General features: G+C 39.1%; 1 protein-coding gene across 1 annotated transcript in view; it reads right to left on the reverse strand.

Annotated features, from left to right (window-relative positions):
• Positions 1-15,151, reverse strand: part of gdap2 (ganglioside induced differentiation associated protein 2) — a 41,431-nt gene that overhangs the window by 5,137 nt on the left and 21,143 nt on the right. The window contains exons 11-13 of the mRNA XM_067604304.1: positions 14,313-14,452; positions 6,159-6,213; positions 3,640-3,783 (exon numbers count right to left, since the gene is read on the reverse strand). Of these exons, the coding sequence (XP_067460405.1) occupies positions 3,640-3,783; positions 6,159-6,213; positions 14,313-14,452 (339 nt within the window). The remainder of the gene's footprint in view (positions 1-3,639; positions 3,784-6,158; positions 6,214-14,312; positions 14,453-15,151) is intronic.

Below are 15,151 nucleotides of genomic sequence, written 5' to 3' on the forward strand. Positions count from 1 at the left end.
AAGAATGAGATCACGGATACAAGCGGCTGAAATGAGTTTCCTCCGGAGACTGTCTGGGCTCAGCCTGAGAGATAAGGTGAGGAGCTCGGATATCCAGGAGGAGCTCAGAGTAGAGCCGCTAATTCTTCGCATCAAAAGGAGCCAGCTGAGGTGGTTTAGGGACCTGGTTAGGATGTCTCCTGAGCGCCTCCCTCTGGAGGTGTTCCAGGCACGTTAAACTGGTAGGACACCCCGGGCAGACCCAGAACATGCTAGAGGGACTACATATCTCTTCTGACCAAGGAACGGCTTGGAGGAGGAGCTGGAGGGCACTGCCAGGGTGAAGGATGTCTAGGTTTCCTTACTCAGTCTGATGCCACCGCGACCTGGTTCCGGATAAGCGGCGGAAAATGGATGGATGGATGGATGGATGGACTTTGAAAATCTTTTAGATAACACCAAGCTATGCTTTCTGTACTCCAACGCAACAAACTCCTCCTGGCACTCCTCTAGAGATAAATCTGTCATGGCTGAATATTAAGCTGATTTCAACAACAACTCAACTCTCGCAAGATAGAACGAGACTTCTCCTCCAGCAAGACAAACAGACTAGATCAAGAGGAAGGTAAAGAAAAACATTTTATATGGTCCTTTCCATAATGTTGTTAGACAATCTGAGCCTGTCAGTGGCAAAAACAAGCACTTTTAGTGGACATACATTGATGGGGCACTTTTGTCCCATCAGATTACATTGCAGCCCATTTTGCAGCTGCCGGCTGAAGTGCACTTGCTCAATACTGGACCAATTTCAAAAACTGTTGTCCCCATTAGTCACTTAGACACAAAAAGATGGGAAAATAGGGTCAGAGTTGAAAAATACCTAAGTTTCCCTTTAAGGTTGTTAAAATCATTGTATTACACTCTATCTGGCAGTATCATATAGGCTACAGTCCATATTTTAAGTTAGTTTGTGTACGATATGGTGTGTGTTCTGGGAGATTGATCTGCCTGCGTCTTACATCCAGCCCTAATTAAGCCCTTGACAGAGTTTCATCCTAAGAACCTATTAGATTAGATTTCACTGAACAAAAAGAATAATTATTTCCTGGACTCTACTTGCACTGCAATTCAGCCTGGCACACCAAAGTGTTTCTGTATAACAGCAACACCCAGGTGATGATATGAAAGTCATTACACAATTCACTGGCTGGCTGCAGTGCTGAAAAGGGGAAATGCACTGTGCTCCAGCTTTAAAGGAGGTCAGCCCACTGTTTTCACACATTGACGGTTAAATTCCCTGACAGAGACCGAGAATGATCTAATAATAAGTTCCTGATAAGTACGACAGGGGGACTAGCATCTCAAGAATACTGGCACAGAGAGAAACAGAGAGAGCATAACATCTGACTACAACAGGAACACTTATTACTACTACTAGAACATGTAAAAGTGTATCCTAACATATTGCAAAACAATTCATTACCACATTTTTGTCCCACCCCTACTCAGCACATTCTGTTAGGACTGTTTTGTTCTGCCTCTGTATTCTATCATACTGGATTTGAAATGTAACAATGACTGTGAAGTTTAGGTGTTAACTTTTGCTGTGGCCGCTGGCCAGAGAGAGCTGTCCAACCCACTAAAATATGCGTTAATCAACCACCCGAATCGCAAGCCCACAACTTTTTTTTTTTTACCGATCATGTTTACTTAACACTAGTGGGCTTAGGGAGCTGTGGCCAGGGATCAACGCACTGTGGCTGGGGAGCAACGCGTTGTGGTTTTGTTGTGAAATGTGCGTTTATTACCACCTTTGGACAATCAATAGAAAAAACAAAAGGGGTAACCTATGTTCTGCTATCGCTCTGGAGCTTGTTTTCTGGTCCTTTGTTCAAGAAATAATGTTGTTTTAACTGTGTGTGTGCTTGTTGCGGGGGTGTTTTGTAGTGAAATGTGTGGTGGTTGATGGAACTAGCTAGCTGTCTCATTAGCCAGAGAGCTAATATCTAGGGCCTACATGGTGTTTCTACTTAGATAGCACTGTTTTTGTTGTGGTACATGCCATTTGTTGGCATTAGCTGGAGAAAGGCAAGGCAAGAGCATGCGAAAACGTCACATTCGTTGGATTTTCGCAGAAAATCTGGGCCGGGGCCTTAACACAGAAATCAGTCCACAGGCTGATATACCCAACTGACAAGTGGAAGGTCTCATTTTTTAAGTTCTGTTACAACCTGTTCACTCATTGGCAATAAAAAATATTAATGAATGTAAATTGCTTCATAAGTCTTACATATAGAACATTTACAAAAACTCCTTATTTAACTCATACTGACCATTAACACAGCCCCTCAGTTCAGCCTCTGTCTGAAACAGGCTGTTTTAGCTCCTGTCTCTTTTAGACCCCCCTGATTGGTTAAGTTCCAGAAGCCACCCCTCGACAGAGTTCCGTCAGCTCTGGAGGCTACATCAACAAACCATGAAACAAACGCTAGTAGTAGGATTTCACTACTTGAAATATAAATTTCCCAAACACATCTGTACATGTTTGAGCTGAAATCCGATCAGACCCATGAGTGTGGACAACGCAAACAACACAGAGAAAAACCTTAGCAACAACCTTATCAACAAAGGCTATAAACAGCCATCAGGTAGAAAAAAAAGCTGCAAACAAAGCCTTCAAAGCAGGTTGAAGCCTCGGTATTTAAATTGCAGGAAGCATTTCTACATACATTAACCTCAAGTTCTGGAACTTTGACCATATTTAGTATAGATATAACAGTATATAAATAACAAAAAATCAGAATATGTCCACCAAGAACAAAACAAAGAAAAAAAGATAATTTGTTTCAAATTCCAGAAGTTTTCCACTTATCAACTGAATATTGTGGTGGGTCTTAAATATGACCAATATCCCAAGCTTAACTGTATGCAACACCACCAAATGTTAGGAAAAAGCATTGAGAAGAACCCTGAAAATGTTGCCCCTCATCTCAGTGACACACAGAAAACAGGATGCATCTTTTGGAACCCACAAGAGTTCCAGCATCATTTACAGAAAGAAATTCAGGGGTCAAAGGTCTAGTCTTGTTATTTTAGTAAAGCATCCACTGCTAAGACAATGCAGATGGTTCATCTCCAGCTCTTTCCAAACTGGATGAATATTATATACAAAAAGTTAATCTTACCATAATTTAGCACAGTATTTCTGCTTACTAAGTATTTAAAAGGGTCAGATGACCTGGCAATTACGAGATATAGCTTTGGCTTCCACCTGACATTTACACATTTGAAAATGAGACAATCTAAAAAGTGAGAGACTGAATCCAGACAAAGGAATGTTAAGAGGTTAGAGAATTAAACCTCTTTCCATGTAATGTTACTGTCACATCAGCAAGTTTCCACCTCAAAATGAGAACTTTCAGGATTTTAGAACTGAGTTGATGGGATTTGAAAAAGATTGTCACAAACTGTCACAGATAAACATGCAAACCTTGATGTAATGTAAAATGTAAAAAATGTAAAACTTAATGTAAATGTAATGTAATGTAAAACTTCAACGAGCATGAAGTTTATGTGCCAACAATTCCACTTGTGTTTGTGTCTGAGTGTGTTATGGATCTGTGTGTGTGTGTGTGTGTGTGTGTGTGTTTTGCTGCTTACCCGTGCGTCGTACTCAAGGACAAAAGGAGGGATGTCTATCTGCTCAGGCTTGATCCAGGTGAAGAGCTGAGGCAGGTTGTCCAGGTAGCGGACCTTGTCCTTCATCCCTGACACACTAAAGGTGGTGAAGAACCACGTTGAGACCTGGTGTGAGTCAGTAAAAAAATGACGAAAGTGAGAGGAAACAAGAAAGGAAAACTTCATCAGTTATAGATGGTGTATATACGATTATGTTATCAAGATATAAACAAAAGCAGGATTGAACGTCCCTTTCGAAAGAAAACAACAGAGCTAGATGAGGTCTAATGAAATTTTAATGATCTCCAAAGGGGGGTTTGGCCATTGGAGCAAAAAGTGCTGTAATTCCAGCAAACAACAAAGAAAAAGATATAAACCAGAATGCACTGTGAGAGCGCATACCTCCGCCAAGACTGTACAATCCTCTGGATTTGTTATTTTAAGTACAGAAAAATATTTAAATGTTTTGATTTTGCATCTGGATCAGGATTAGCATCTACATACAGATGTGGCCGAAAATATTGGTACCCTTCTACCTTTAAAAAAGAAAAAAAAATTCTCAGTATTAACTGAAACTTTGCTTTTGATTTACAACTTAACATATTATTTAATACAATAAAACAAATGAAAATGGTATGTCCAAAAATATTGGTCCCCTTAACTTAATATTTTGAAGCACAGCCTTTGGAGGCAATAACTTCAGTCAAGTGCTTTCTGTAACTCTGAAAAAGGTTTCTACACTTCTCCACTGGTAGTTCGGCCCACTCTTCTTAGGCAAACTGCTCCAGTTCTCTCAGGTTTGAAGGGTGCTGTCTCCCAACTGCAAGTTTCAGCTCTTTCCACAGCTGTTAAATGGGATTCAGATCAGGACTCATAGCAGGCCACTTCAGAATGGTCCAACGTTTTTTCCTAATCTACTCTTGGGTGCTTTTTGATGTATGTTTGGGGTCATTATCCTGCTGGAAGACCCATGACCTGCGACTAAGACACAGCTTTCGGATCTGGGCTGTATGTTTCTCTCCAAAATGCCTTGATAGTCTTCTGATTTCATTGTGCTACACAGATTCAAGGCAGCCAGTGCCTGAGGCAGCAAAGCAACCCCAAAACATCACTGAGCCTCCTCCATGTTTAATGGTAGGCATGGTGTTCTTTTCTTCATTTTTCTTAAACATAGGTGTTTCTGTAAACATGGGGTTGGTGTGATTTACCTAAAAGCTCTAATTTTGTTTCATCTGTCCAAAGCACATTCTCCTAGAAGGACTACAGCTTGTCAGCATGCATTTTGGCAAAGTCCAGTCTGGCTTTTTTGTGTCTCCCTCTTAGAAGTGGTGTCTTCCTGGGACTTCTACCATGGAGCCCATTTTCATTCAGACAGTGACGGATGGTGCGACTTGAAACTATATAACCTTGAACTTGATGATCAGCTTGGATCTGTGTTGAAGTTTTCCTTGGTTCTTTCTCGACCATTTGAGCAATCCTTCTGTTCAATCTCGGGCCAATTTTCCTCTTGCGACCACGTCCAGAGATGTTGGCTACAGTTTCCTGGGCCTTAAACTTCTAATAATATTGGCAACAGTGGTCACATGAACATCAAGCTCTTTGGAGATGGTCTTGTAACCTTTACATTGACCATGCTTGGCTATTACCTTTTTTCTAATGTCTTCAGACCACTCTCTAGTTTTCTTTGTTTTCCATGTTCAGTATGATGCACAGTGGCACAAAACAGCAGAGTGAGTAATTTTCTCCTTTTAAACTGGCTGCATGAGTGATTATAAGATTGAAAACACCTGTGATCCTAATTAAAACACAATAGTCTGCTTTAAGTATCACTACAAATCAATTATTTCTTACCACTTCTAAAGGGTACCAATAAGTTTGTCCAGGCAGATTTAGAATGTTTTTGTAGAATAAGCATGCATGAATTCAGTTATTTTCACCATTTTTTTTAGCTTTGTTCCACTGCAAACCAAACATAGACATGGACTGATAATAAAATATCTTTTAATTTCAACACTGTTCAGGGCAAACAGTGTATTATTTTAATAAAATGGGTCACTGGGTCAATTCGGCCACGTCTGTACTTACAGTGATGGGCCATCACAAAATACTGATTTTCAGTGGAACATCTCTTTAAATGCATCTCATACCGCAGCAGACTCACTATTGAACACTTACATCAGTGTCACCACCAGATCATCATAACTTTTGTGTCCAAGTTTAAGGAGTTTTTATTCTACGGTGTCATTGTCCCATTAATACAGAAATGTTGTTCTTGTACATAGTTCTGGAGTTTTTGGAACTCAAATTTATCATCATTTGCACATCTTTGATATGATGAAAATTTAGTTAGTGGACCTCTGACACTTGTATTTAAGTATATACAGCAATAAATTAAGTAAAAATGTATGATCAACTACCACTACCACTACTTCTTCTTACTGCCTGAATATAAAGAAAGCAAATATCAATCATTTTCAATATATGACAAGACAGAATCTTACCTTTGAGCGAAATGTTGGATGCACAAAGTAGAAGGCCTTCAAATTCTTTTTAAACCTGCCATAGATAAAACAGAAGACCTCAGGAAGAATATTTTATAGCAATGTTATGACAATGACTCACTAATTCTCTAATATAACACAAGAAAAACTGAAGAATGAGAAATTGTGTGAAACTGAGGACTATAACTAAGATGAAGAGAAAATGATACTCTATAAGCACTCTGAAAGAGAAGATAAGTGTGAAGTCACTGTAATTGAGTCCAATGGTGTGAGGTGCTCTCCCAAAAAACACAACTTTAGCATGGAAACATTTATCACATACACACACACAAAAGCAAACATTATCCTTTCCTTTCAACTTCTCATGCAGCACACCGACCTGTAGTGTATGTAACCTGCTTAAGGCCAATGTACTTGGCAATTAACATCTTGAATGATTGTCTTCCAAGAACATTATATGATATCCTGCAGAACGTATGCACAGACAGATGTGGATACCTGGTGAAAGATGACTTTTAGTATGTGCATTCACCTTTTCTCTTGTCCATTCAACATTGATGATAACTATCATTAGTGTTGACTGTCAAGGTCTTATCTTCGTTCCAAACTAAACAGAAATGCAAAAACATACCAATTCCCATTCAAAAGCTACCAGTATAGAAAAATCAATGTTTGAGGGCTCCAATGAACTGTATACAAGTTGAATCATTAGTGTCACATCACTCAGTGCTTAAGATATTCATTTATATGAAAATGTCACTGATTAAAGATTTGTAAACTGCAAACATTTAGAACACAAAAAAGTTTCCAAATTGTACACACCTGACACAGATAAACATGACAACTTCATGGCCCTATTTAGGAATGTAGACATCCTTTGGAAAGACAAACAGGGTACTCCCATGCCAGTGAGTCTTTACTTTGCCATTCAAATGTCCTTGATAAACTGACTGAATCCTGATCAACCTCACATACTGATCTGTAGCAGAAAGAAAAAGATTTTCCGTTTAAAGACCACCTAACACATCTGCATTTGATCAAACCATCTATTCTGTATAAGGCAGCCTCTGCACCTGGGGCTTTAATACAACACGTCAGTGTATCCAGCAATCAGTTAACAATACTATTAATCATCTCCCAAAAGAAGAGACAGTCTGTCTGTAGGTTCATCTAGAGTTACAAAATCTCAGCAACTATTAGATAGATAGATTTACCTGTCAATTGGTAAAGACATTCATGGTCCCCAGAGAATCATTTGAGGTTTTGATGTAACCCTGATTTTTCTACTAGTGCCACCATGACGTCACAACTGCCAACATTTGTCCCACATTTATTTCTTGATATTACCTAAAGCAATAGATGGATTACCTCCTGGCCTTTCTCCCAGCTCCACTCTCAGATCAAATTGTCAAATTAGTAAAAAAGGTGCCCAGGAATATGAATTATACAATTCGTGCAAATAATGATCCCCAGATTTTTTATTTAGTCATCTGAGTTCTCAAGTGTTTTTGTAATACTCTGTATTGGACAATTTATTTGATCGGACAGATGTAAAAATGGACAATATAAATTACAGCAGCTGCCTGCAAAAGTACTGTATTTACTATGCTGCACTGACCAGAACTTATCAGATATAAGAACCATCTTAAAGCTACAGGATGTAAGTTTTTCCTAATATTTTTAGTTGAAATATTCTCCAAAGCATATGTTAATGCTCACTGAACAGCCTGGCAACAGTACAGAGATATTCCCTTCTCAGGTTTTTAAGAGTCTTGCCCTTCTAACCTATCAGAGGAGGCCAAAGTCAAGGGTGGGAGCTCAGGGCTGTCAATCAATATGTGAATGCACTTCTTGCCTATTACTACTCCTCTCGTACCCATGCTCCAAGCTAGCATTAACCATTGAAGGCCTCACTATGGTTCACCCACAAGCTCCTGATACCTGTATTAGTTGAATCGAGGAGCTTGTTTACTTCCAGTCCAGGAAGAAATCAATACATCTGGTTTCCAAAACTTGCAGGTTGTAGCTTTAACTGAGGTCCTAAACTTGTCCTTAATAGTGATACATAACAGCGTGCAAAGGAAACTCATTTTAGTAACTCGTCTCCATGATCTCATACCCAGAGGTGAGGATTAGAATAGACTGGTAAATTGAGAGCCACAACAGACTGGTTCAATGAGGCCAAATCCACAGATGGTGCACCAATCTGCCTGTCAATCTCGTGAATCTTACAGATGAAAAGGACCTGAAGACACTTGAACTTCTTCACTTGGGGCAGTAACTCAGTCCCAACCAGCAAGGAGCAATCCAAGGTTTTCTGGTAAAGTCAGACAACCTCAGAATTAGAGGTGCTGACCCTCATCCCAACCACTTCACCCTCGGCTGCAAACCGCCCCAGTGCGTGCTGAAGGTCACAGTCCAACGAAGCAACAAAACCACATCATTGGCAAAAAGCAGAGATGCAATCCTGAGGTCACCAAACCGGTATAAGCCGGTTAAGCTGATGAGTCCCTGATCGGAGCACCCGCTCAGCTTCCCCATTTTAAAGATGGGAGCCACCAACCTGGAGTCAACCATGGCAACCCCAAAACATCAAGAGCTTCAGGGTGAATCTCATCCACTCCTGACATCAACAAACCTGAAGTACCCTAAACTGTAATTAAAAACTGATCACTACAAAAATATCAGTAGTTATTTTCAAATATCAGTAACTGGCAAGCTTTTATAAACAGGTCATAATTTACTCAGCATTGGCAGTGCAGACTTGGCTGTTCATGTCATGGCAGTACATTGTGTTGACAATAATCCGCCACATTTGCAGCAGTTTGCGTTGTCATGCCACACACACACGTAGTGGTGGTCTGGCGAGGGTAGGATGCATCTGTTCATACAATATAATACAAAACAGTCAGCTAAGAGAGGGAGGACTTGATCTTTTAGTGGACAAACTAACTCAGGAGAATCAGGAGTACTAAGGCATGACGTGTGGCTGCTGCTTTGGTCCCCTAAGGGGACAAAAATAATGATCAACCTCACAAGCTCATCTGTCTCCTGGAGAAAGTGATTAACATTTCCCAACTTAGCCAGATAGAATTGGAAACTTTTTGTTTTTATGTTTGGCTTCAGTCTGCTGGTTAGGTTGTCTGGAGCCAAAATGCATCTGTAGCAAATCAATAGCTCGACATGCCAGGCCAGAGTTAGTGGTTCCATTGCCTGCGCAGATCAACACTGCCTGGCTAACCAAAAAAAAAAACAAAAAAACAGTAACTGCTTGAGGAGGGAAACTGAGAAAAGTTGCTTCAAAATTAGTCACGCATCCTGACAAACGAGTTAGGGTGTAAGTATAAAACTATACGCCTTTAATAACATTATAGATGGAAGTTGTATTTATATGAAATATGAACCCTTAACATGATCTGAAACACATAAAGCAGTTTGTGCTGCTTACCCTGTAGAGCAGAATAAGCTCAACAATTACCAGAAGAATGGGTTTGATTCCTACTGGGGCTGTCGGTACTGTAAGGAGTCTTATATACTTTATATAACCATCTTCCAAAAAAATGTGTTAAAAATAAATCATGGAATAAAGTAACAGACTGCTCGCAAAAACATAGAGAGCTCCCAAGCCTAAGTCTATATCTAAGGACATTTTTTTCTCTCTTTTCAAATGAATGCCAAAAAAGGCAAAAAACCCACCCCAAAAAAAAACAACTTAAAAAAACAACTTCATTAAAACACCAAAACATTTAATTCAGATGGTTGGTCTGTGTCAAACCAGTCCAAACTGCAGTCTACCAGTCCATCTTCTCATTACTAAGATTATATATGCCAAGGCTCAACGTTTGCAGAGGGTTTGTAGAACTGTAAATAACCCTGACATTTTAAGGTAATTAGCATTACGCCGTGAGCTACAACTTTCTGTTATGAGTCAGCAAAGTGTTCTTAAACAGTCACAGTTATCGTTCATGACTGAATGGGATTTCCTTGTTCCGATGAAAGGGGAAGCTGAATGAAGGTGTTTTCATTCATTTCCAACAATGATTGTATGATGGGGCATTTTTTGTTGCATTCTTTTTGTTTCCTCTCCCAATTTATCACTGTGTGATTGAAATATAGCACATAACTAGCATGTGATTTTGGCAGCCTTTGGATGGCACATTTTTTTCATAAAATAAAGGACAAACATTGTTATGAGCCTTTATTTCGACCCCACTTAAAGAAAACTATTGAATACTACTTTATTTCTTGACTAGATTTTCCAGACAGAAAAGGGTTAAGAGAGGTGTGGCAAAAACCAACTGAATGAGCAGTCTCAGAAAGAAATGAATAAAGGAACATGGGGGTTGAAAGGTGCATAATGACTGCGTGGAGTTTCCCACTGACACAGGAAACTTGTTTAGTTGTGGTTACTAGAAACTAGAAAGAGATTAGAACTAGAGACGTTTATTAAGCCCTTGAGCCCTGGAGTTTCTCTGTAATTCCCCTCTAAATATCTTCAAAGTCAGAAAAATACAAAATGATTCTTTACAAACTATAACAGTATTTTGTATCTGCTTTGTGTCATATTTCCTTTGTGTATGAAACGTGCTTTGCAATAAACTTATCTTGCTTTAAACAGTATATTTGGCTCACAGTGAATAAAATATTAAAAGATAATTCCAGTTTATTTCAACTCAGGACAAATTTTTCCTCATTTTGGCAAAAATTGCAATTGGTTATGAATGTTGATTGGTTATTGAGGATATTATCAAGTAATTGCTGTGATCTGGGAACACATAAGCACAACAGAGCACCAAACATGCATGGTCAGATAACTGGAAGGGTTGTAAAAAGGCCACAGTTTACCAGCAGTTTGTCTAATATGATCTAAAACACTTTATTTAGAGGTAAAACTGAAAGAAAGTGCACCTGAAATGTTGGTAATAATCCCTCATTGCACAGAAAAATGAGTGTGTCTGATGGATGGTTACTACAGTTTGGATAATAATTATAGCATTAGCCTTTGTTTTCTCTTTCAAATGTGTTTGTTTAAAACCTTTTGTGATCATCTGACTGCTTGTGACTCATTTGGTATCTGGAAAATGTAACTCTTAGAGTATAATTAAAAAAAAACAAAACTCAGCAGGTTTGAACAGTAGTCCCATCAGTGGGTTTGTGAGGACTGAAAATGATCACTTTAGATAAGACAAAACTGTAGGTCTACTCTTATGGCGGGCTGTAAACGTAACTGTCTGATTTCATTTGGAGGATGTGGCTCTTATTTAGCTTGATGAAAACCCTCACCCTCATGTGAGGTGAACCTCACAGCAGATTACAAAAGAGAGAGATGCATGATCACGGATACAATATCTGACTCCATGTGTACAGTTTTTGTTGTTATAATGTTGTAAATGCATTGTGATGACAAACAACCTCCAGCGTATTTTATAATTTTATAAGTTTCTCAGTAGACTCTCTGATTTAGATTCAGCTCCTTCATCTGGACTGCATCTGTTGGGTGTTTGAACAGCAATTCTAACATCAACACATTTATCTTAAGATGAGGAAGACCATTTTAAAGTCTGTCTTGAAATACATGGTACTGACATTATCGTGTATTTATCAAGAATAAGCTAACTTGCCCATATGTGATTCAGATTTAATTTAAAGTGAGTAAATCTTCTGTGTGAACAGGCTAATGCTGTTTTAGTTTCTATGTTCTTCAGCACTTATTTATTAACAGATGTGAAGAGATGAACCATTGAAGGCATCTTCAGCTTAAACGCTTTCACAATCAAACATAATGACTAACATGACTTTTTTTTAAGTATGAAAGACTTGTCCAGAACTAGTTGAGAAAAAAGATCTGCTTTCAAACCTTTCCCATCATTTTAGGTCTAAGTGACTAATGGGACAACAATTTTTGAAATTGGTCCAGTATTGAGCGAAAGTGCTTCAGCCAGTGACTGGAAACAGGCTGCAATATAATCATATGGGCAATTACGCACCATCAATGTACGCCCACTAGAAGTGCTTGTTTTTGCCACTGACAGACTCAGATTGTTATTATAAGTGTATGACAATGAAAGTAACGTTAAACACAGGAACTAGCCACCCGTAGCAGTATTATGGCTAACTGCAAAGGGATATATCTCCAGGGCAGTTTGCAGGCTAAACTAACCTTGCTGTGCTTATTCATCTGTGCATGCCAGTTTGTTTACATGTATTGAGGATGACTTTCACCGTGTTTTTTGGCTAACTGCAAAAGGATGTATATTTGGGACAGCCTGCACTTTGGTTTGTTTATGTCTGAGGCGGTGGACAGCTCAGTGTTTGATCATAGACTAGAGAAGTAATGTTAGTCACCAAGTTGTGTTGAAATCACATTTTTCTTATCATGTGAGACTGAACGTTTGGTTTAGCCAGCCTAATTTTTTTCATCCAGTTAATTTTGATGACACTATTGATAAACGCAGTAAATCCGTTTGTAGTAGTTACACAGCTGTGATTACACTGTAAACACTTCCAGATCTTCTGAGTCTGGCAGCAACAGGTCCCACGCTGTAGAAGTCCTCCTCTTCACTTGTCAGGACGGCAGTGACTACAGGAACACCAACAGTTTCTCTGGAGTAACGGTTACTATACGTTGTTTTTCCTGACGATCCTGCTGCCTTTCTGCCTCCATTCTTTGTTTTTCCTCTTTCACTTCCGCAGGATAATCCGTCACTTCTGTTTTCTTTTAAAGAAAAATGTGATTTTAACACGTAACTGTGTGACTAACGTTACTTACTTAACGTTACTGACTTAACGTTACGCTTAGCTATCCACAGCCTCAGACGTAAACAAACCGACGTGCAGGCTGCCGCAGATATAGATCCCTTTGCAGGTAGGCATAATGCTGCTACAGATGGCTAGTCCCTGTGTTTAACGATACTTTCATTGTCAGACACTTAAAATAACAATATGAGCCTGTCAGTGGCAAAAACAAGCACTTTTAGTGGATGTACACTGACGGTGCACAATTGCCCCATATGATTGTGGTTGCTGGCTGAAAGGCTCTCGCTCAATACTAGACCAATTTAAAATATTGCTGTCCCCATTGCTCACTTAGACCTAAAATGATGGGAAAATAGGGTCCAGGTTGAAAAATCCCCAAGTTTCCCTTTAATCAGAGGGTTCAAATTTTGAAAGCAGATCCTTTTTCTCATCTAGCTCTGGACATGTCTTTTATACTTAGTCATTGTTAGTCATTATGTTTGATTGTGAAAGCGTTCCTGAAGTTTGTCTTTAAGGCTGAGTCACAGCCAATACTTCACCTGGAGAAAATGCTCCAAATTAGGGTTTCCTGTTCCAAATATGGCCGCCAGATTTCCAAAAACCACAACGAAAAAAACAGCTTTTCACAGCTCGTTTTGCTTTTCCCAAAGCCTAAACACTGTAGCTTTGGTAGTGTCATACTGTAGCATGAACAATGTATTTGAACTTCAATCTGCAGAACTCAGCATAGCCAGAGGAGAACCAAGGCAAGAACCAAATGAAGGCCACACAAGGGTCAAATGAGAGCCAAGCCTCACAGAAAATGTTGCGTTCTGTAAACATTATCATATCCAGCAGCAGACACCGAGGAGGCATGAGAGCATTCTCATACTGCACTTTTACGTTTAATTAAGTTGTTGCACCAGGCTAGACTTGATGTCTTATTACTATAAACAGAGAAACAACGAAAACGCCAGGGAGATGTTGAATCCTGTCAGACTGTTGATCCATCTGGAGAATGTTTCTATGACATTGTATATCTGTACTAAAAATAAAAAACCTTCACGCTCTATGTTCGATATGCAGTTCTGGCTATTAAATACCGGAGACATGGCTGGCCAGTGGAATTAGACAAATGACGTTAATTCTAGTGCAAACATACAGCACAGAACATTAAAGTCGGTGCCCTTGGGTGGCTGGGAGGTTAAAGCAGTAACAGCTTCAGTGTCTTCTTATTGGATCTGAAAGGATTCCAGTGATGTAGAGTCACTGGTGCAAAATATTGCACATCCTAGCATGCATTTGGTGTAAGGTTTAGATGTTTGACTCTGACCCATCTGTGCACCCCTCACAGAGGAAGTTATTAAGTATAGCAGTTACTGGCTCAGGTCATTCAGGAGTGTAAAATGTCACACTGACTTGGCGTCAACGATGTCGTAGAGGTTCTTGAGGAAGTCAGAGTTCAGGTGGTTGTGCTCGCCGGTCAGTGTGTGGAAGTAAACCATCACATACTCCTTCACTGTGATGTGGTCCATCACATGTATGAAATACAGCAGGGCCTGCACACACACACACACACAGACAAAACAAGTTTTCTTTTAAAGTTTCATTGGAATTTCATCTGGTATCAGAGTCTTTGGAGCCCTTTCTAAACCACACTCTTTGGGGACAAGGAACATGTCACCAAGTGCAGCAGTGTGGCTCATTGATGTGTTTTTACTAGTTTTTGAACAACAACAGAGGTCTACGGCACAGAGGAATACAATAGATCAGACTCTGGATAAACACAAAATACTTTTAAGTAGAATGAGTTCATTGTTGGTTTGGTTCTGCACATGAGATTTGTTGACAATAAGAAAAATATTGATAATATCCAGTCTTATCCTTTAAATAACTACTGTGAGGGTTTTAGACTATTTGTTTTTGGCAAAGTTCTTGCTTAAATTCTAGAAAATCATGTTTATATTTCTCAACTACAACTTTAAAACTACACAGCAGCAGGTTTGGTCTCTTTCATGTTTTTTATATTAAGTTTTATTTCGTTTTGGTGCAAGTTTTAGTGTTTTTGGTAGAGTGTGGTAAATCTTGAATATAACAACCTAATTTCTGCATATTCTGTATTTGTCCACAATAGGTAGTGTGTATCACAAACGAATAATACATTTGTTTACCTTAATTTCTCAGTAAACAGAAGCTAAGATACACTTTTTTTTACTCTGAACATATTTAAAGTGTAATATGTGTAAATTAATATATTT

The sequence above is a fragment of the Thunnus thynnus genome, chromosome 11 (genome assembly GCF_963924715.1).
Source record: "Thunnus thynnus chromosome 11, fThuThy2.1, whole genome shotgun sequence".
NCBI lineage: Eukaryota > Metazoa > Chordata > Actinopteri > Scombriformes > Scombridae > Thunnus > Thunnus thynnus.